The 24,087-nt window shown below is 38.8% G+C and overlaps 1 protein-coding gene across 2 annotated transcripts in view; it reads right to left on the reverse strand.

Annotated features, from left to right (window-relative positions):
- Positions 1–24,087, reverse strand: part of DCAF5 (DDB1 and CUL4 associated factor 5) — a 79,200-nt gene that overhangs the window by 48,843 nt on the left and 6,270 nt on the right. For both annotated transcript variants that reach the window (XM_071744446.1, XM_071744447.1), the window contains exons 2-5: positions 19,885–20,028; positions 15,791–15,827; positions 13,668–13,807; positions 9,708–9,837 (exon numbers count right to left, since the gene is read on the reverse strand). In XM_071744446.1, coding sequence (XP_071600547.1) covers positions 9,708–9,837; positions 13,668–13,807; positions 15,791–15,827; positions 19,885–20,028 — 451 coding nt within the window. The remainder of the gene's footprint in view (positions 1–9,707; positions 9,838–13,667; positions 13,808–15,790; positions 15,828–19,884; positions 20,029–24,087) is intronic.

The following is a 24,087-nucleotide window of genomic DNA, read 5'->3' on the forward strand; positions in this document are numbered from 1 at the left end:
AATCTATGGACTTGGATTCAGTTCTGATGCTGGTTTTACGACCTTAGAATACCTTCTGAATCACCACAAAGGTTTTCTAAAGTCCTGTGCAACAGGCTATAAATATCACTTGTGGTACAGACAGAGCTGCAAATACTCAATCTTGCTTTACTCCGTTTTCCTTGCACTCCCACCCATCAACAACAAACCCCCAACAAAATAAACCATGCTTCTGTTCAGAGGTAATACTTAGCCCTCTCTTGTAAAGATGTTCTATTTGATATGCATCTAACTAAATTTTGAAGAACTGTTCTCAAATTGCCTGTACTTCTGGCAGCTACCACTTCTATTTCAAAACCAACAAAGTACTTATGAACCTTAACCTAAGCTTTTCCTACATGTCAGTATGTAGGTCCAATGTAAACCACCTGCAAGACTTCTACATCCTTAGATTATCATGAATACAGAGATATTTCATCCCCTTCTGCACAAAGAAGTCACATAAGTACCTACAGGGTCTTCCTCTTGCCACTGGATACCATTGCACTGATTCAGAAACAAGGTCAGAACTCATTAAGTCTTTAAGAGGCTGTGAACTAAATGAAACAAGTGAAACTATAAGGCAAAGCAAATCAATGCCAAGAACAGGATTTTCAGAAGTACTGAGTACCTGTGATTTCCAATAGGTGTGGACCAGAAGCTAACTCTAGAACACCACATTTTTTAAGAGTTGGATTGTGCTTTCTTGCAGCACAAAGACTACTACAAGATGAACACCTAGTAACTTGCACTTGGCAAAAAAGCTCAGTTCAAGACAAAGACTTTAGAGAACCCACTGTCAGTTAGAGACCAACAGCACAATACAGCCACATCCTTCAAAATCCTCCACACATTGTCAAGATGAACAAAGTCCAACATTCATAAGATGCTGAGAGGAGTCTCCTCAAGATCCTCCTGAATCTAATTAACTTACTACAAGGAAAAATTCTATCTCTATATTTTGCTTGCTATTTAATTTAACAGCAGGTATTCCTTATCAACAGCTTGTGAGTTTACTGCTTCTGAATTTAGTGCAGGAGGTAAATTTGATGTTAGCTTGAAGTCTATTAAGACAGCCTTCTTGACTGGTGTTTTTTGAGACACAAATATTAATTTAATGTGAGTTTTAAAAGATTGCTTAAAAAGGCTCTGAACAGCAGGTACTCCTCAGCCAAGAAGAAGAAAGAAATTGAAGTTGAGATGTTCCTATTTGGCTTTGTAAATCTTAGAAGGAAAACATTAACATTGATAATTAACTTGGGCTTACTATAACTTTATCATCAAGCTAGCTTTTAAACTATGCTGTAAGTTTTACATTCAAAGGACATTAGGCTTGCCCTAGTGGATAAGGATTTTTTTTTCCAACTCATCATTGGGCTTTTTGAGTATTTTGACTTATACACAGACAGCACAGGCCTCATGAACCTTTCAGAAGAATATTACAAAGGTCTACCACATGTAAGCATTTCTACCTCACTCAGAGGATGTATCCAGTACTTAAGTTCTGTAGAAAAAGGTGTTTCCAGAAATCAATACTGGTGCCCTGGAACACTAAGCTGTACAGTAGGAATATAAAAAGTCAGGTGTCAAAACAGACATACTCTGCATATAGAGAGTGTGTCACAATTTTATTTCTCATAAAAGTGGCAACCTTACAATATAAATCACACCCTACTTTCGTTATTTTGCACCCTTTCTACTTTGTGAAAAGCCACCAGGAATGCTTGTAAGGAATGTGCTGATGAGACAAAAAAGAAGAGAGAGTTAGTGTAACAAAAGAAACTGAAGCAAGTAAAACAGTAATGTCACAAATGGCTGAACATAAGAATTCACTGCTCCCCAAATGAGGAGGGTCTTGCTACCTTATCTTTTGTTCTCAGCCTTGCAGGCTTCCCTCTCTCTTCTCCATCATCTATGCTAATCACTAGGCACACCCTGAACCCAGTTAAACTTGCTAGGCCAAAATTACAAAGCTTTCCCAGGTTAGTTTTCTAACTTCTGAGCATGATGAGATGGCTCAATGAAACAGGTCAGTCACAGAATTAGTGCAATGGACCTAGAAGGTATGACAGCCTGGGAGCTTTTAGATCAGCCTTCCTAGGCTCACAGAAATACCCTGAGACACATATTTCTGATACAGATCCAAGATTTAGCATTTCACCCCTTGACAAGGACACATGAATGGATTCCACTGTACAAAAAAACCCAGATGTAACACTCCCATCACAAGCAGGAAACACTTCTGTGAACAGCTATTTTGCAGTATGAAAGCTAATTTTAAAGTATATGGTGGTCATTAAAAGGCCAATAATAGCTTTGATCTCAAAAACTTCCAGATTAGTTGATATCAGTAGGGACAAAATGAAACATAGGAAAATAAATAATTAAGCTGGTAACTATCATATTTTCTTTGATAAAAAGCAAACTTGAGTTGGAACGTGGAAAAGGGGATGAACATGGAAAAGGGGAAGAGAAGGGAATACCTAAAATAGCTGGAGTTAGAGTCGTTGCTTGAAATATATATGTAAACTGACTTGTTAAATTGCTCCCAGGAATTCTGTCACAAGATGTAATTGCAACACCCATTTTATTGCCAAGTTTAAGATGCTCGGGCTCGACGTTTTGCTTTCCTTAAAAAAGGCACAGCTTCCAGACCCCATCTAGTGGTCTAGCGCCTTACAACAGCTTCACTAATCAAGACCATGTTTAAGCTTTTGGAAAAAAGGGACGACACAGTTGGTTTCAGCTTAACATCCACCTGAAAGAATGGCAACGCTCATACCTTCTAAAAATGGAAAAAATAAGATTTCCATAACCACAAGTCAACTTTTAATCTTATTTTAGTTTAATCTTAACAGTGCTTCACATGCTACATTTTTGAGAAGCCAACCCCACCACATTCGGATCTTTTTAGCATACTGGGGGAGAGCAATGGAATCACAATTGCTGCACTGAAGCTGAGACAGAAGAGATATCAAGCTGTGAATGAACTCTGGAAAAAAGCAAAATGAATCTGCCTCTGTATCCTGACTCAGTCAGCACAACTAATCAAATTATGACTATTTAAAGTGAGCTAAACTTTTCACAATTCAGAGCTCAGCAACTGCCTTGAAATTTCCCCATGCATGCCAAGAAATGCTGGCTTTGCAACTACCTACTTCACCATTGCAGCCAAGCATAAAGCACTCCCAGCTTCCCATCAGCAAGTTAACCAATTTTACAGTATATGAATAAAATCTACTCATAATCAGGATTTCTTCTTCTAACCCTAAAAATATTTTATTTTAAATTTGTAGAGGTGTTTAATATTGCCTGACTAAAGAAGTGGATAAAACCAACTCCAGGTCAGATGGGGCCTTGAGCAACCTGATCTAGTGGAAGGTGTCCCTGTCCATGGCAGCAGGGTTGGATCTAGGTGATCTTTAAAGTCCCTTCCAACCTGAGCCATTCTATGATTCTAACTCTCCTGGCTGGAGGAACATAACTGGAAACCAGAAGATAAACTCTCCTACAGCCTAATTGAAGTCAATCTGTGTATTTTGGAGGAAAATACTCTGGTGTAAAATTCTCAGAGTTTCCAGATAACTAAGTGGATGCAGCTTGCCTGTTTCCGACAGGCAGCGGAATCTATATCCGAATTCTCTGACCTACTGGGATATCAGTACTCCATTCAAGATTTTGAAAACTTAGAGCTATTAGTTTAATTCTGCACAACTGGCCACATTCCACTGACTGCCATACATGTTTAAAAGTTAACAGCCAATGACTCCTTTTCTGACAATGCACCATCAAGCTGAAAAAGAAAAACTGTACCTCAACCTAATGTGCCTCTGCTGATTAAAATAAGAAATTCCACATTAAGCCTGATACCCTTCAAATGAGTGAAGGCCAGCTGAATCTCATGGACTTATCAAACCACACCTTTAGAGTATTACCACACCAGTGCTGTTGGTAGTACAGAATCACAGAACTGTCAGAGTTGGAAGGGAACTCTTGAGACCATCTAGTCCAACTCTCCCACTAAAGCAGGATTACGAAAAGCACATCCCATGGGACTGCATCCAGGTAAGTCTTGAATATCTCCAGAGAAGGGGACTCCATGAACTTCCTGGGCAGCCTGTGCCAGTGCCTTGGCACCTTCATAGTAAAAAAGTCCTTTCTTATATTTAAGTGAAACTCCCCATGCTCCAGTTTGTGCCCATGTTCTCATCCTGCCACTGAGAACTACTGAGAAGAGTCTGGCTCCATCTTCCTTGCACCTACCCTTTAGATACTTGTGGTATTGGTAAGGGCTCTCATCAGCCTTCTATTCCCCAGGCAACAGAGTCCCAGCTCACTCAGCCTTTCCTCATAAGAAAGATGCTTCAGTGCCCCAGTCATCTTTGTCACCCTCCTCTGGACTCTCCCTAACAGTTCCCTGTCTCTCTTGAACTGGGGAGCCCAGAACTGGGTGCAGGATTCCAGCTGTGGCCACCAGGGCAGAGGGGGAGCATGACCTCCCTTGACCTGGTGGCAGCACAGCCCTCTGGAGTGTCAGCCACCCCTCCCAGCTTTGTATCATCAACAAACTTGCTGAGAATACACTCTAACTCTTATCCAGGTCATGGACAAACATGTTGAACAAGATTGGACCAAATATTGACCCCTGGGGAACACTTATGGTTATAGGCCTCCAACTCAACCCTGTTCCATTGACCACCACCCTCTGAGTTCTGTCACAAAGCCAGCTCTCAATCCACCTCACTGTCCACTCCTCTAGCCCACACTTTCCAAGTTTCCTAATGAGGATGTTATTGGAGTCAGTATCAAAAACCTTGCTGAAGTCAAGGTAGATAACATCCACTGCTGGGCCCTTCATCTAATCAGCCAGTAACAACATCACAGAAAGCAATCAGGTTGGTCAAGCATGGTTTCCCTTGGGCGAATCCATGTTGACTTCTCCTATTGACATTCTTTGCTTTCATATGTTTTGTGATGTTTCACTTTTATGTTAAAGTATTGCAAGCTACAGTACTGCTATTTGCTACAAACAGCTAGTCTTCAGAATTCAGACTTAATTTCCTTTCTGGATTTTGCAGGGAAGCAGCAGCAAAGATTCCACAGAAAAGTATCCAGTTAGGAAGCAAACCATGTAGTGGCTGCATCACTATTTAATTCTGCTTCCATCTTAGAACTGACAGCAAACAGGACAGTAGCTGGGGTAAATGAGTTTGTATGAAATGCTATTCTAGAAGCAAATTATTAGCTATATGTAACCATTTCACCTTTTCTGTATTAGAGGAGTGCTGCAGCCTTGCTTAGCTTACAGAAGTTATTATTTTGCCAATAGACAGCAAACATCTAGAAGTATCCACACTTCCTCCTCTTCCTTCTACCCATTCAACCCCTGAATCAAGCCCCACTGCCACACATGGTGACAAAACAGCTGAAGTTCAACTGATCTAATAATTTCTCCTAGCACTGGAGATGAAATGATACAACTAAAAAATTCCCATGATGGCCACAGTGTTATGAAAGATTACATCAATAATGAAGGAAAGGAGGGATTTCCCATGACAGTTAAGAGTATGAAGTCCCTCAAAAGTGAACTTCATGCACAGCAATGGAAATTTAAAAAGCTAGAGAAGGAATAGATAGATCTAGCAATTTTATCCTATAGTTACATATTGTGCTTATTCAAAGACCTCAGCAAGCTAACATTTCCACATTGTGTCCTTCAAATGCCTTCCTACACCTCAGACAGTTTCACATTTTCTTGGATACCAATGAGAGTATAAGAGAGCTGCAAACCTGTACAGAAGCAAGAATTTCCACTGTGAGCAGACTTTTAACAATGAGAAAAGCAGCTGATGCAGTAGCCCTTCTTTGCTGTGCTTGTGTTCTGGCATGAAGTAACACAGGCAGCTTCCTGTTTATCCCTAGATTACCAAGAACTTCAGGGCTTTTTAACCCATTCTGCCCATAAGACTCAACAGCCTAAGCACTTTTGACATGCATCTTAACTGAAACCACACTTTGTGTCCTTTTTGATTAGTAAGAATATGGAAAACATATACAACTCCCTCACATACCAATTCCAGTTCCATGTACAGTCTACCACAAGTACTTAGAGCATTATGTGGATTACTTCACCTTTATAAAAAAAAAAAAAATTATCTTGATAATTAAGTTCACAGTATATTTTCCTCAGAAAAGACTGTAGCAAACTAAAACCCACATACAAAAATGTAAATTCTGTTTTCTACTTCCTCACTGAAATGATTAGATCTTAACTGATCTACAAATGAATAAATTTTTTCTCCTCAGAAAACAAAGTGTATTGGCCCCAAGTGCATTAAAAATCAAGTTCCACATTTCTAAATGAGCAAACTAGATCTGCAGAGACCAGCAGGCATGGGGCAAATGGTCTGTTACTTTAATAAAGACTAACAATCTACTGTATTTAAACTTGAGGCACTCTGGCTTTGGCAGTCCATTAGCAGAACTCAGCTCTCACTAAAGAGTTCTCTTACCTGAGAGTTTCCTGGGAACAAATAGCAGTGTCAGCTTAGTGCTTTAGGCTATTTTCTCTCCCTCAGACAAGCATACCCTTCTCACCATGGCATGAACATATCTCTGGCCAAGCTTTCAAAAGGAGGAAAGCTGATGACTGCCCCAGAAAAAGGACAGCTGAATGCAGACTTACCACCTGCATTCATTTAAGTTACAGCATACACAGCCCAAATCACTGAAACTAAGTATCATTAAACAGCATTTGCTCTGCAAGAAGCCTCTCACTCTTCACTTTCCTGTTTTCCACTCCTGTGGGAGAAGTGGGCTGCAGGTAAGAAGCATGTACCTATTTCACATATGCACCACGCCTCGTAGGTACAAATGCTTTAAATACTGGAACAGCTTCATGGTATACAGGGTGTATGTCCAGCTGCACAGTAAAGGTATAGCACAAGTTTCCTTGTGCAGGAAAAAGTGGTGCCACCTGTCCATATAGGAATTTCAGCACTGTAGTGGCAAGGTATGATGTTTAACCATCCCCATTTAGCTTTTTACTTTGAAAGCTGTACTTTGATCAGATTAGGATGAGAAAGGGTAGCTCTTGTCTTTCAGAAGTAAATGTACAACCCTGAGGTTATAACACACCCTTTCCTCTCCCCTTTTCATAAAAAAAAGACTGTAGTATTCATATTTGTCAAAGGTTTAAGTCTTTCATATTGGTGCTAAACCTGGAGAAATTCAAATTACTCTTCAATTAAATTCTGTTACAGCTATTTTAGGTTTGGCATTAGAAAGAACAATGCCATAATAAAGCTAAAAATGTGTGAGCAGCCCCCAGCAAGCTCACAGCTAGAACTTTGCCTTATGGCCAAGACTGAAGAAGGCAGAATAGCATCTAGACTGGCTACTACATGAATTTCCACCACTTGATACCTGCTTCCACTCCAAGCAATAGCTCATCAACACTTCTATATATTGACTGAAAATCTTTTTTGATATCAAAACCTTAATGAGAACAGCTAAAAATAAGAAAAAGGTGCTATTTCTGCTATTACAAAGCAGCTGTTAAAATTTGTAAAAGGAGAATTCCTTATTCAAGTAAACTGTTCCTGCATTTACCAAGGCAAATACTTGTACCCCCAGTGATACTTGCTTCCTCCATTTCTCCTGTTAGCCTTGTACAACTTTTCCACGGCTGATCCCATTTTGTTTTCCTATCCAAGTGAAAGACTTAATCTAAATTTTGCATGCATAAAGGACTTCTATTAATATAAGCTACAGCACTCTACCAGCATCATTTATTTTATGTTCACAATGTGAGAATAAATGTCTGAAGGGAGAAATGTTTTGATGTAACTTCCTTTTGAAAATAAAACCTACTCAGCCTGCAGAAGTTCTTATATCACAAAATTGAAGTAGAAGCTGAAAAACAGACTCCTGAGACCAGCTAACTTAGCAAGAGGAAGCCAACTTTTCCCCCATTAGTTCAAGGTAAAAAAGTACGAATGAACTGATCTTAAAATGACATAATTTTTATATGAAAAAATCTCCCAACATTTTGTAAGAGCAAAATAACTCTAATGTCTTATATTTCTCTTCCTTTCATACAGTAAATGTTGAAGTTACTAACTTTTTAACATCAAACTAAGACCTAGACAGTTTGACAAGAATGAGAAAATAAATCAAGTAACTTTCTAACTCCTTTCCAGTTAAAATTTATCAAACCTAAATTTAATAGCAGACAGCACAACAGCTGCCAACAAGGGCTCTAGCAAACTTAAGAAATGTGAGAAAGCTCTACAGCCATCAGCATGCAAATTCTGATTGAAAATTCAAAACACTAATGTTTACCATTTAAGAATAATAAACCCTCCCAAAACCATAACTTCGTTGCTTTTGTATTGGATGCCAACATGTCTTATAATTTTTTTTAAGCCACTTATAACTTCATATGAAATGGCTTTTTCTCTCTGTCAGTGCAAACCTATGAAGAATTTAGTGATAAACACTTCTAGATATCCCAAGAAATTCACCAGTAAGGGGAAAGTCAAGTGTATGCAAAATGAGATTGTAAACAGTTGAGGTTACTGAACTGTAAAATACTGTGTTTCCTCCTCTTTTCACTTTTTAAAAATTATCCTTACTACATTTACACCTGTAACTACAAACATGTAAACATAAAAGTTGGGGGGATAAGGGAGAAACATTTTTTTTGTGATTACTTTGATTAAAAAAGGAAATTACTTTCAAAATACGAAACACTAGAAAGACTTCAACAGAAGCCTAATCTCTCTTGCATGCAAAACTCTGGTATTAGACATTGCATATATTCACTTCAGAACCCAGTTTAACCATGCTTCACATGGCAAACTTTTTCTCTTCTTTTCATTAGTTTAAAATCCTCTGTACATCTGGTAGTCCCTTATACAGCCAATCAGATTATCTAGGTGTCTAGGAGATCATATAAAACTCTTAAGTGTTGAGTAAAAAGCATCTTTGACCACAATCAGTCAGTTTCCAGTCAGCCACTGAAAAAAAAAAAACCTAACTGTAAACCAGGCAGTGCCCACCATGGCTTCCTTGCAGTACAAGCACACCAGTGCTAGTGATGTGAACTTAACAACATTGAGTTAACCTGTAGCAGTGAGGCCAGGTAGGCTTCCAAAAAATAACTTACCTTTACACTGAAGATCTAGACCCATTTAAAAATCAAATTAGATCATATGTATGAAGAAGAATGTTAGTTATGAAAAATAATTTATTTCAGCATTACTAACATTGATGTGAACTTTGTTCTACATACTTTCTTACTATTGTACATTCTGACTTACATGAAAAGGGGGGGAGAAGGGGGGGAGAAGGGGGGGAGAAGGGGGGGAGAAGGGGGGGAGAAGGGGGGGAGAAGGGGGGGAGAAGGGGGGGAGAAGGGGGGGAGAAGGGGGGGAGAAGGGGGGGAGAAGGGGGGGAGAAGGGGGGGAGAAGGGGGGGAGAAGGGGGGGAGAAGGGGGGGAGAAGGGGGGGAGAAGGGGGGGAGAAGGGGGGGAGAAGGGGGGGAGAAGGGGGGGAGAAGGGGGGGAGAAGGGGGGGAGAAGGGGGGGAGAAGGGGGGGAGAAGGGGGGGAAGTGAGAGAGTATTAGGCCACCACCTTTAAAGGGAAAGAACTAGTACAGCATAAGCCAAGGACAGCCAGATCTTACCTCTGAGGCTTACGAATGTCCCAGAGTCCCACACCTTCCTTAGAGTTGGCAGTAGCCAGTAATCTGGGTTCTACTGGATTAAACATGACACTGTGAAAGGCTGATGGGTAGTGTGCCAAGCAGAAGGGCTCTGTTGAGAAAGTTGAGATTTCAGAAATAAGAACAAACACTGCACACAACTGTTCAATGCAATTCATTTGGCAGATTAATATGGAAACAGCAAAACAAGATCTGAAGATATGGAGACATGTTCAAACCATTTCTCAAGCTGACACATCCAAAGCAATATAAAAATTGAGGTTTTAAAATCCACCCACAAGTACATTAACTTTGTCTAAATATGGAAAAGGACATGTACTAGATTTCAAGACACTATTTTGATTATGGAAGGTTATCAGTGTTTAAAACTAGACAAAGATCAGGTATTTGAATCTTCTTAGGTCATGACCAAACTGTCATGTAATAAGGACTACACACAGGGGGCTTCTAAAAGGTTCCTTGCAAGATATACCTGGAAGCTTCCACAGCCATTAGTGAGCACACAAACTGTAAATATAGCAGCACTTGCTTATTTGGGAGAATAACTTTACAAAAAGTGAAATAAATCTGTATGGAACTCAGCTCAAAGCAAGCTGCCAATCCTGAGGAAAAGAGGACTGCCACCTCCTAAGTGCTGTACAAGCAGCTGTGCAAGTAGACAAAAAGGGTGTTCCTCTTGCATAAAAATGTTAACAATTGGCTTTTGCTGTTCTTACACAGTTAACAACATGCTCAAACAGACTCTCTCCCTCTCATCTTGATTAGTTTAACAAGACTGTGTTTAGCCTGATACTCTGCCCTATTCATTCCATCAAAATGCTGCATGAAGAGTGTGGAAAAGCCTTGACTCTGTCACCCTTCTCTGTATTTTTCTGGTAAATTTACTGCTTTAGGCACAGTCCAATTCTATTTGTTATGGGTACCTTTACTCATCTAAGAAACCAGAATCAATGCCTGTTTTGAGACAACGATCATGCTAGATTTTTCCTTTCACTGTCTGCTTTGATGCAACCACTGTGCTGCCTGCATGGTTGGGAGAGACTCACTTATTGCCCTTATCTGAGCCACTCTGTGCAGGAACCTTTAGCCCCACAGGCACCTCCACATATACCTCATCTGCATTCCTCATATCGCTCTGTAAGATACATAAAGTATGGCTAAACAGACAACCCTCTCAAAATCCTAACACCTTCTGAAACTATTGTCCATCAAGAATTAACATTTACTTGTCCTTACATCTATATCCTCCTCTTATGCCCTATTGCAAGCTTTCTGACACAGGGACTTACCCTTTTAGCATTCATTCAGCAGTGATCAAAGCAGAGTTGTATTGACCACAGCTGAAACTCCCCGGTGCAAATGTCATAGGAAGCAGAGTTAAAGGGAAGAAAAGGAGCAAACTTTTGTTCTGACAACCTGCCCCAAGACATTAGAGATTGCTACTGGTCTACTAGAAGTTCCAAATATCCAATCAAAACCAACTTTTTCCAGTTGCATCATCAAATCAGGTCCCTGCTGGAACATAAAAGGCTGTGCCACTAAAATGGCAGCCTCCACTGAGAAGAAATGGACTTCATTAGTTGAGTGGAGATTCAACATCAGATTGCCAAATAAAGGAGGTGCTTTTTAAAACACACATATAGTTTGCTTACATTTGTTCAGTCAAATCAATGTCATTAATTACTGGTGTTTTCCTTAACCCCTTTATTACAAACAGCCTGGCCTGGTACCACTGTTTTCTTCTAAGGTAACAAAAGTTGCCTTTTATCTCCTCAAATTAAAGAGAGGTTACAGAAGCTAAACCAATAAGCCACTAAGTCACTTTAATGAGAAGTAGGGGGATTATTTCTTTATTGTTCTTTATGGTCATTCCCAATTGTATCTCTCATACACTGGAGTATGAAAATGTTTATCAAGGGAGATCAACACTACCTCTAACAAGTAACAGCGAGTTTATAAAAATCATGGCATAAATCACTCAGCACTGAAGGAGAAACAGAAGTAACAGTAAACAGTAAAACAGTAAAAGGCTTAACTACATCAAAGAAGGATAAACATCACTTCATGCAAGTTCAAAAACTCAAATCAGATTGGATTTTAGTTTATGACACTAAGCAACATCTGTCCCACCAACTGTTGACATCCACTGTTAGCAACAGGTAGCTCTCCTAACAGACAAATCTTTATGGTGAAGAGTTCAGGAGAAGCCAATAAAGGAACATTTCACCATCTCTAATTTGAAAGCCATGTTCAGTGCCTGGTCTCATCACTAGGATGTCATGAAAACAAAAATAAAAGAGATAAAGTGACTGATTCACCAGAGGTAGATAAGTCAAATTAGACTAATTTTTCTTTTTGATAAAATAGCTGACCTTTTATACAGGGGAAAAAAGAGGTAGATTTCATGAGGACTAAATTCACATGTGGTATAGTTTAGCTATAGGCAGCTGAAGTTACCAAAGAGAGTTGCATAGGGTAAGAAACTGGCTGAAGGGAAGACAACACTTCACTGTGCTAGTAGGAGACTTCTGAACAAGAGGGGCATGATTGATGTATTCCTCTGAGTGATCCAGAGGTATAACAGGCATTTTTACTAGAGTCTATGTTATCATATACTGACTGTGTGCATTGCTTTTCAGAATGTTCTTTCTAGTAAAATCACAAGATGGGAAAGAGATAAGGGGAATCACAACTGCACAAGAGAATCAGAATCATAGTAACAATCAGACTGCTCTGAACTGAAAGCAGTGCTAGTATACTTAATTTTTACTTATAAAAAGGCAATATGCCTGAGGTAGGGAAAGCATCAATAAGCAATCTACTCCAAGTATTCTGGTGAGGTTTATCAAGAAAGATCCAATTCTGGTTACTCTATTTCCATAAAGCCCTCATGATGCTAGTGGCTCTAAAAGACCCCTATGGGACTATAAAGTATGCCTTGTCCCAGCTTGCATTTCCTAGTCAGAAAGGTAAAGAATCACAATCTAGAGAAGTTATCAAATTCACTTAGGTATGGAAAGAGGTAACTCAATTAACAGCAACTTTGATCCAACAACCACAGTGTATAAATTGCCACTAAATACATAAGCTGATTTCAGTGCCATAAACAACTGTCCTGCAAGACCAGTAGAAACTATGAGTTGAGGTAATTGCATTTAAACAGCTTAAAAAAAAAGATGAAAGTTTATTTTAGCTATGAAGGGAACCAGATGCTGTACACCTGCAAACTGCTCCATTTTAAATTCTCAGCTTTGTGTTCTTTAGGATGGGGTAAACTCAGAACTTCATTTACTGAAGCATTACTTAAGTATTCATATACTGAAATTCAATTCCTGAAGCATTCCTCTTCAAATTTGTGTAACTACAATTCTAAACCAAGATGCTTCAGCCTTAAAACTGCAGCTGTAAAAACACAGATTAGAGTGTTTTGAGAAGCTGCAGGTTCGTTACCGTTACATAAATCAACAGTACTCAGTTCTGTTTTAGAAAACAAAGACTGAAATAATAATTCGATACCCTTTTATCACATAAGCATTCAAAGTTTCCATACAGCAAAAAAAAACCAAAACCCCTTATGCATAAGAGCAATCTTCAGTGTCAGAGTATATAAATATCTTTGGAAAATTATTCAAATAAATAGAAGAGCTTTCCAAATGTAAAAAAACCCAAACAATAAATAAATAAAATAATGTACTCCCCTGCTAAACCTATTCATACCAAGTTTTATGCTAGCTTCCACTATATGTGGTACTTCATAAAGTCACTTAAGACAATAACATTGAACTGGAAAGTCTGAACTATACCTCTCTTTCACCCCTCTCCAACACTCCCTTGTCTTGATTGTTCCAGATTAACATAACTTTTCCTTTCCTCACCCAAATTCTTTCTGTATCAATGACATTTCCCACCTAGAATTCTCACCTCCATGGGAAGACTCTCGGATGTCCCAAATAAGAACCCGGCCATCATCTGATGAACTAGCAAAGATGTTGTCATTTACTGGGCTCACTGAAAGCCCATACACTGCATCCTCATGAGCAAACACATCCAAGGTCTCAGTGCTGGAAAAAAGATACACGATTATCATTCTTCCTTTTTTTCATTGTTGTTTTAAGAAGCAAAGTATTTACAGCTTTATCAACCTAGAAAAACCTAGTAAAAAGTTCATAAGAAGACCTTGGTGTGTAGAGTCAAAAGCAAACAAAAAGCCAATGCAGAGTGTCCAAGATGTTATTCTATGAGGAAAAAAAACCCTTCAGGGCAAATCCCACACATTAAAAACTTCAGGTACATGTTAATATGAAAATAAAGTTATAGTTGATTAAACCTGGGAAGAGGTAGTGGAAAAGACATCTTGAGACCTGTGGACTAAATTTTTACTACTCAACATAAAAAAGAAATCAAGACACAAGCTCATTCTTTAATAGAGGCTTCTGTATCACCCAGAAGTTCAGTTGAAGCTCACAAAAGAGCAACTTTCTAGCTGGCTTTCTATGCTGCTTTTTCTTCATGGAAAAAATACAGGTCTGGTCTATCCTGGAGAACCAAGAAAGACTACTAAAAAAGCAGCATAAAAGAACCAAATAAAAACCCCAAAAGATTTCAGCCATTCCACAGCTGTAAGAAGACCATTCTTTATCCTCTTCCCAAATGTATAGATCATTTAAAAAGGAAGCAGCAGCAGCATGGAGAGACCAAAATCCTCTTAATATATTGTCTTTTAATGCATTACTATATTAAGAGAGAAGACTCTGGGATTGTTTTATTTCTTTGGCAAGACTCCTTTAAAGAATATACTTTGTACACAATCTCTATACCTCACAGAAACTCCATCAAAGAGATTCCACATAAAATCAATGTTTTGAACACTTAGCAGTTTGTGTTATTAGTGACATCTACTAATTATGTCTCATGGAACAGTTAGCAGAAAGGCAAAAAAAAAAAAAAACAAACAAAAAAAAAAAAAAAAAAACCAAACCAAAAAAACCCCAGTAACAGAAAAAGCCATTTAAAAGTATGAAAAAGCTGTTGTTAGACCATGTGTTTAACATTCAAGAAGGCAGAATAGAAACCAATCAGAATTCAGTGTGAGAGACTAGTAAGGTTTCTTTCAGGTCACACCAACAGCGTTAAAGAAATGAATTCTTTATGCATTACAACTGGACCCTGATAACAAAAACATTACAAATACATACATACCAAAAAGACCTGTTTATATACAGGAAATAGCAGGAAAAAAAAGTCTTATATAGAAAATTGTCAAGGACAAAGATATTGCAGAAGCTTGAAAAGACAGAACACAATGGCCACCAACATCTAAAATTCTGACACCACATTTAATAACGAGCTACAAAATGAAAACACAAAACAAAAACAGCCCTCCTCTCCCCCCTAATAAACACCCCAGCAAATCAAACAAGTAGTTTTTCTGCTTCAAAAGCAGCAAGCACAAAAGATATGATGTGCTGCATAGAGAAGCCCCATCTAATACATCACCAGTACTGTATTAATTATATGTTGACTAACAGGCCTAGTTTTGATGTAGCACAACAAAATCTAATCCCCAACTGTCTTGCAGTTTTGGTAAAAATTAAACATCAAAATAAATATGCTTCACATCAGTGTCAAGAATCGGGCAGCTGCAGCCAAAGTTTTAAAAGGTAGGCCAAGCACTAGGCATCTTTAATACAAGTCAGGTATTTTGAAAAACAAACAAAAAAAAGCCTGTATGTACCACAATACTTGAATATGTGCCAGAAAAATCTGACTCCACATCTACTCAGAATCCAGTATGCTGTCTGTAGGAGATCATTTGTATGTAACAGCTATTCTCTTTTGCAAGGTCAAGATGATGCAGAACCAAGTGCTTAAAAAAAATGGGGTGATGTGGAATACTTCATTACAGATATTTAGAGAAATAAAAGCTTGTTTCAGGATTAAAACACTGTGCCCTTCTCCCAGACCATTAATTTAAACCAAAAGTGCCTCTACTGAGTTGACATTAAGGGAGATCCTGAAGCAGTGGAAACACAAAGTGTATTTACCTTTCAACATCATGGAGTATAACTTGTTCGTCATTGCCTATAAAGAGAAATATAAACACTTAAGATCACATTCCAGTGGTTAAAAAGCATTATAAAGACAGAAACCACAACAAAACAATAAATAGCTTCTTTTTTACTTTCTATTTCAAAAACAAAACTAAAGCCCAGAGGGAGCACTTCAGTTGCCAAGTGGTCAGGCTGCTGCTCACTTATGTCACAGGTTCCATGCCATGTGACATTTCCAGTCATGACCAAATGCACCAATAGATTCCATCTGATACTGCTCTGCACAATAAATAATTCTACTTAACTGGGTTACTGAACAGTCTTGTTTTCAGCTTCAGTTTTGGGACATTTGCAGTTAAGAATATTATATGAAGCAGCAGAACACCTTCGTGTTCAGAGGATGCTCCATAAAAAGATAATGAAAGGTGAAAAGAGATGCTGTAATGTACTGAGCTGCCAGTTCAGTGTTTTACAACCATTGAGACTGCATGAATGTGACAGCCAGTGTAATTTTTTAGTGTTAACAAAAAACAAACCAAGTAACCAGACAATTGTGTCCTCTTTCTCTGATCACATTCATTGAATACAATAGGAACTAAGCACATCCATGCAGAATAAGAGGGTCACAGATATAACATAATTTGACTTGTTCAAGGAGTGTTTTTCAAGCTACAGTAACAGAATTTTTTTTAGTCTTGGCATGGAATAATAAAGTAATTTGCCACCTCCTCTTTAGAAATATTTACAGAGAAAAACATTTACATTAAATTCAGAAATAAAAACCAGAAAGCACACAGTCATATTTCTATGCTCTGTATGTCTTTGCAATTGTGATAAAGTTGTGAAGCTGTCCTAGTGTACAAAAAAGCCAAAAGGTTCATATGGAGCAAGACTTTACATTAGGATTCTTAAGTGTTCAGTTGACTCAGTTTTCATTTATTCCATGCACGTTTCAATTGTATTCTGTCCCAACAGAAGAACTGTGAGAAAGTTTCTCTTTGACTAATAAGGTGTGAGATTTTTCTACATCCACTTTCTCTTCTTGCACTGGCTCCTAGTTGAATTCTGCCAGCCTTACTTAGATTACTGCAGTAGCTCAATCTTTTTCACGGGACAACAAACAATTCACTTATACACACATAAGTGTCCTTTGATTACTAATTGCAATGAAAAGTGCCCCTTATATATTATGAGCAAGGTTTATACTTAAACTACTCTAGTACCTACGTATTTCACCAGTGAAAAATGCAGCCTGATTACTCCAGTGACAAAATTTCCTCCATCAGATGCACCTGCTCCTCAGTCTCCATACAATATGAACATCTGAATCATTCTAGATGCCTGGATTCAAGTTTCTAGTAATCATGGAACCAACCTTCCCTTCCATCACAAGCTCCAAAATGGGAAGGGGAGGGCTTGTGGAAATACCAATGCTTCTCTCTGTTCTGCATGTAGGAGGAGGAGGTGGTGACAAAAATCTAATCACAAACTGCTTTGTTGCCTCTGGTAAGGATGCACCCTTGCAAAAAACATCACTGCTGCTCAGCCCAGTAGGGCTCTCACTTATGTATTTTGCTGTATTTTACTTTTACACTGCACAGTATTTTAATTATCCTTTACAGGATGGTTTGTTCTTCATAGAGAATAACTGGGTTGTAATTTTATACACAGCTCTCCCTTTTATAATCTCTCTTGTTTTGACAGCTGCAGGTGCCATGATCAGAAAGAAAAAAAGTTTCTGCCAGTCCATTCAATTAAACCTCTGAGCATGAAATACTACAGAGAACATACAGCAGAGAAGAGTCAAGGTGGCCTAAACCTCATATCTGTCACATCAGGCCTGTGCAGAAAAAAATAAATTTCCCTGTAGGTTTATATATACCAAGTTGAAAGGGATTTCCTCAATCAGGATCATCAAGTCCAACTCCTTTCCATGTGTAGGGCACCCCAAGAATCACACCATGTGCCTGAGAGAATCCTCCAAATGCTTCTTGAACTCAGGCAGGCTTGGTGCTGTGACCACTTCCCTGGGAACCTTGTTCCACTGCTCAACTGCCCTCTGGGTGAAAAACCTTTTCCTGCTACATAACTTAAACCTCCCCTGATTCAAGTTTCTACCATCTCCCTGAGTCTGTGCACTTGGTGCTAGTTCCCATACTTTAATTTTTAGATTGGTTGGTTGTTTTTTGTTTGTTTGGTTGGTTGTTTTTTTTAAACTATTCCTATTTCCATTATTTGAATACAACTCCAGGTTCAGTACTGGGGAAAATTTTCTCAGACCTTTGAAGAATCTCCCAGAACATTGTGGAGTGAATTAACATAGGTAGCCCCATTTTGCCAACAGAGATAAAACAGATGGCACATCTAGGTCATGAAGCAAAATGACTCTTTAGGAGGGATTCAAGAATCAGACTCTTGAGGATAAACCCTGTGAATCTTGGTGAAGAAACTGAAAGAGTTCATGACTCCTCCAATAAAAAAAATTTCTAGCACAGGCATAGCATGTTTATGCAGAATGGAGGAGGAAAAAAGATGAGAACTTCCAGTTTGTCTGTGCATCAGCTGTCACAGCTCATTGAACCTGGCATCTTGCAAAAATCCACCGTGATCAGTGATGTAGATCTTTAGCTGCAGGTGTTAACTGCAGGACAAGGTACAGCCAAAGCACTTTGCTGCCTTTCCTGTGAAAACAGTAGCCTCTGACAGCAGGGCCCAATGGACAGAGGGTTGAGTTAGAAATAAGAAAAATACCATGACAGCCACTCCAGAAAGCCCTGGCAAAGATGATTCTTTGAATATTCATGTAAGGCTTCATTTGTCTGAATTCAAGATAAAATAAAACAGACTCCAGCCCAAAATTTCATTGGAATCACTCATGCAGATACATTTACTTGAAGATGGTGTGAACACTTGTCTTTCTCATAAAAAAACAGCAGTCCCCAGAATCAGAAGATAGGCATCACTATTTGACATTTTCAGGATTTTCTCCACCTGAGAATTTTATCTGAATCATTTCATCCTTAAAATTTGACACCATCTTAATCTCTGTCATGCCTTTTTCTCTAAGGGATGTTGCAGTTTTACCACAGTGCTGACAGGAAACTTCCACCATTCACATCTGCTTAGAATCACCTTATAACATTTATTTGCAGTTCCCAGGTCTTAGTTCAAAAAGCTAATGAAGGGCTCTGACCGAGTAGTCTTATAAGACCCTAAAATAAGCCTAGGTGTTTGCTAATGGACATACCAGTGAAATATACAAATTCCTGTTCATTCTAGTACCATGTCAAATACAAGAAATGAAGTACAGCAGAAAATTACATGGACATGTTTATTTGACATTCTTGTGCCTTTTTCTTCTCAATTTAATTTTTCTCTCTACTTCAACACTTCAGAAATCAAGTGGTGAAACAAACGTAAATTCCAGGGAAATTCCCAGAACAAGTATATGTCCACTTTCCTTATATTAGTTTTAAGACTAAATAAAATTTCTGTTAAAAAAGAGGATTTATTAAAAAAAAAAAGAAAATAAAAAAGATGAAGAACATCGAGGCCAATTAGAGCCCAATGTGACAACAGTTCTAAAAGGCAGATACGTATCCAGTGAGGACAGAAATGAGGCCTAAGAAAAAGTGGTCCACCAACAGATGGTGAAAGCCCTTCATTAGCCATCTAAGGGTGCATTAAGATCAGCTACTAGCATCAGCAGTTAAAGATAAAATATTGTGCCAGAGAGGATGCAAGGTCTGCTCTCAGTACACCTAAGAGGGAACAACAAAAATCATGTCCCACAGTCAGCAGCACAAGAAGGGTCAGATCAAATCCAGGACTCTCATGACAGCTAGAGACAAGATGCACTTATACCACAGTTTGGGACAATGAGGGGCATGATAATATTAAAATGTTGCACTAGCTAAAGAACTCCCTGTTCCCCAAAAAACTTCAGCTGCTGATTAAGGACATCTTCCAGATCCCGAGGGGACTATGGAAAAGACCTTTCATGTGGGGCAGGATCTCGCTCATGGCTTCAACTTTAAGGCATTCACAGTGCAGACTCCAGTGTGATCAGGGTGGTTTTCCTCCCTTACCTCCAGAGAACACTTTTGTATTGCCACTGTTGAAAGCCAGACAGAAGATATTAGAGTGATGCTCCCCTTTCAGCTGAACTGGTTTGACTCTTGAGTGGATGGCTTCTTCCATATGCCAAAGCAAGACCCGTCGGTCATCCCCTCCTGGAAGAAAGGAAGGAAATGTGCATTACAGCCCAAGCCATCTGTATAGTGATGACAGACAAGATACTTACCTCTGCAGTTATTCAGCTTTGCTGAAATCCTAATTAGCATGAAAAACATTTATGTCTTGTAAGGGTTTGGATATATAGACACGCATTTACACTAAGATGCCACACAGTCAAGTATTCAATTAATATGAAAGAAAACAGAGAATTCAGCAGGAAAAGTTTGGATTAAACAGCTGCCACTCTGCTAACACATATAGTGGCAACCCATAGCAACATGGAGACTCAGAATTTTAAGGGTATGCAAAATTTTGTGGCAAGCTGTAGATGATGTAAATACTTCAGTATCGGTTTTAATAACAATTGAAAGAGAATGGCATCACAGTCCAAAGTGCCACTAGAAACATGCTGACTTCTGCTAAGGCATTTCACTATTTCTTTGCACAACCAAACGCATGAACTCAGTGTCTTCTGAACTGCTATCCAGTTCCAAAAGGCATAAAAAAGGCAAAAGGAAACTGACACTGCCTGGTTTGTGGTTTACTTCAAAAAGAGGTAAAGGCATAAACAGAATTGATGACTACTGTTAAGCAGATTTCTTAAAATTTCTCGCACCATATCATGCTATTAAGAAGTTCTCATGAAACTGTGTTATGTAAAACATTAAGTATCCCAGCCTTTAAGTATCCTATCAGATTTTATGACAATCCCTTTGAACACCTGCAAGTTATGCTTACCCATGCTCTATGAAACTGTGTATTCCTCCTCCTGATTCTGTACTTTACAGAGCAAACAGGAATACGTGATAAAACTATTTGCAATGCATTTGGTAACTACTGGAAATAAGAGTCTAATGTGATTGGTCCAGAAAAACTCACAGTAATTTTTGACCAACTAAGCTTGGGGGATTTTAGATTCCTTTCTGTCTAGAAATAGGAGAGAAAGTTGTATTTGGACCCTAGTGATTTCAGATGAAAGCTAGTAATAATCAGGCATAGGAATACATGGCTGCTGAAATACATGACCACGTTAGTTACACTAAAATCAAGAACTGATTGTCACACTTAAAGCAGATACTTTCCAAAGCTGCCAACAGCCAGGTCTTAATGTTATCACTACCTGGCAAACAATTAAGTACCATTCAAGGCTGCTTGCTGTACACCAACATTGCTTCTACCAGACAACATACACTGTCTTTCAAGACTTCCATAAAAGACCTTTCAAGGCAAAAGATAATAATGTATTGTTGTTGTTAGTGTAGCAAATCAATTTGCAAAAACACTGCAGTAAGTCTACACATCCTCCTACCTGGTAGCACATCATCTAGGTGTCTCACTTTAACAGTAAATTCAAACTGCCAAAATCTGACTCTTAGAAGTTACAGTAAGAGGGCAGAAAGAGGGAGGCACACACATACAGACGGGTGTACAGGAAGACAGCAAAGAAAATGTGAGTATTTACAGCTTTTATGTTCCTTGTAGATGACCACGTTTCATCAGACAAGTTATGCAACAGAAGTTACCAGTCTGAGAATTATAGGAAACTCCAGGCCTACAGCATTCATTATGTACAGGTAATCACTGAATGCAGATTAAGATGTTTTCAATTTATGGTGCATATATTGTGCACATACACCTATTTTAAAACATGTGAAGCAGAAGCCACTCAACACTTCTCAAAAAAGCACTGGAACCCACTGCACAACCTGTGGTAACTCCACAAGGTTCCCCAAAAGAGACTATTAACTGTGTATGGCAAGAGTATGTTCTTCACATGACACAGAGCACACAGCAACAGCTTTATACACATCTGGGAAATGGGGATATACAGCCTCATAAAATAACAATGAACTGAAGGAAATGGCCTGAAGTTTAGACAAGATATTTGGAAGAATTAATTTATTGAGAGTAGTCAGGCACCAGAACAGGCTTCCCAGGAAGCTGGTGGATTAACCATAACTCAGAATCAAGAAAATACATAGATATAGCACTTCAGGACATGCTGTCTTGGGCATGGTGTTTTTTTCTGGGTTGACAGTTGGACTCAGTGATCTTAGAGGTCTTTTTCAACTGTGACAAACCTGCAAGATTCTGTGAAAATACCTTAGCCCCCGGGGTTCCACATGTGGATTTTCCAGAACTGCAGTGGCACAAAGTCTTGAATTCCAAATTTTTCAGTTCATTGTGTCAGAAGGAGTAAGATTAAAATCTACAAATGGAAACAGCTTCAACTTCATCTTATTTGGCAGATTCTGTCTAGGACTGCATGACTGACAATTTGAGAAATAAAAGTTTGTGTGACCCACCTAAGTATCATATAATGCCATGTACAGTTCCTTTCCAGAAAGGAACCACACTTCAACACTCATTATGGGTCAAACCTCCTTCTGCATTCTAAGTCAAAGTGAGACAGGAAGACAGACTAAAGAAGTATTTGTGGTCAGAGAGGCTAGAAATGTTTTCACCTTCCCATATTACTTTTGATGCAGAGAAAAGCAGTATTCCAGTTTATTTTTTACAAGCACACACGAATGAAAAATACAAACGCACACATGTTCCCTGTGCCAATGTCCCAAGTCAATGGAATATTTCAGGCCTTCTGACTGATGTTGATGGGAGACATAGGCAGAATTAAAGAATTCTATCCAGAAGATACACAATAGAATGTATCTAGAAAGAAAGCTTGCATTTAAAATCTTGGGAAAGATATCCTGAAATTATTTCTGAAGTAGTGAAAAGCAGTAAAAGCAACTAATCTCTCTGCTGGCTTGCCCAGGAGTGAGCTGAGCTTGTGCTCCTAGCCTTATCTTTTTATTGGCCCCCTAATCCTGCTCATGTGCAGTAGGGTCCCGCCCTAATCAGGCACAGGTGGGCTTAACAAGCTCATGCCCACTACCTGGCAATTAGTGCCACCTGGTTGCCTCATTTCACTACAGACAAACACTTTACATTCAACCCTGACAACCTCCTAGTTTCTATGAGCCCAAAGTAGATGTTCCAGAAGACCTGTAAGTGCCTTGTCTTCTTCACAGTCTGCCTGCTTCAGAATGGTTTGCATGTGCTGCATACCCCAAGATCTGGCGAAGAAAAAAAAAAAAGCTTCCCCAAAAAAGTTCTTTTTTTTTGGCTTTTTATTTATTTATTTGTTTTTTTGCTTTTTTTTTTTAAAGTAGCACAGACAAACACTGTAGGTTTTCATTTTAGGTAACTGAATAGGTCCCAGGTGGCTCAGCATGGCATATATTTCTGCACAAATAGTTTCCTGCCTCCACAGTTCCTAAATCAAAGCATTCTAGTTTGGCATTGCTTTTAGACTAATTCTCCCCCCAAAAGTTTCCTGATCTGGTTACCTTCTAAGGAGGTAATCACTAAACTTATACACTATTAAATATGGAAGAAGTCTACCTTATAGTAAGAGTCACCTACCTCTAGGCCAGGACCATTTGTATTAGTCTTAAAACTGTTAGAAGAGGGACAGAATATACCCTTACCAAAAGCAAATCTAGTCTAAACAGTATCTGTGTAGCTCATGAAACACTTGAGCTCTTGTGTGCTAACAAAAGCACTTCAAAATCATCCTCATCAGGACTTAAAAACTGCAGTTTTAAACTGCATTAACCTTGCTGATTGTGGACCAAGCTCAAGGTCACTACTCCTCTTTATCTGCCATATACCAGGTTCACTCACTTGAAGAACCTACATGGCAAACAGCCAACATTTCTAAACCATAACATAAAAAGATTAATCATATTGCTTGTATCTACTCAAGAAGCTGCATGAACCACAGAAAACGTGACTGAACAGCATTTCAAGAAGTTGACCTCAGCCATGGGTAAAAGACCAGACTGTATTAGAATTACTCCCAGTATATGTGTGGTCTTTCTTGCACTTAAAAAACCTGCACTGAGGTAAAAATGACAGCCTCCTTAGGCAGCCTATTTCAGTGCTTCATTATCCTTGCTATTAGGCAGATTATCCTAGTATCTAGCCTAAGGGTGCAGTTTGACCTTACATATAATCCCACCCCCTTGCCATGTGCTCCTGAAATTTTCCTT

This window comes from Heliangelus exortis, chromosome 5, assembly GCF_036169615.1.
Source record: "Heliangelus exortis chromosome 5, bHelExo1.hap1, whole genome shotgun sequence".
NCBI classification, from domain to species: Eukaryota; Metazoa; Chordata; class Aves; order Apodiformes; family Trochilidae; genus Heliangelus; species Heliangelus exortis.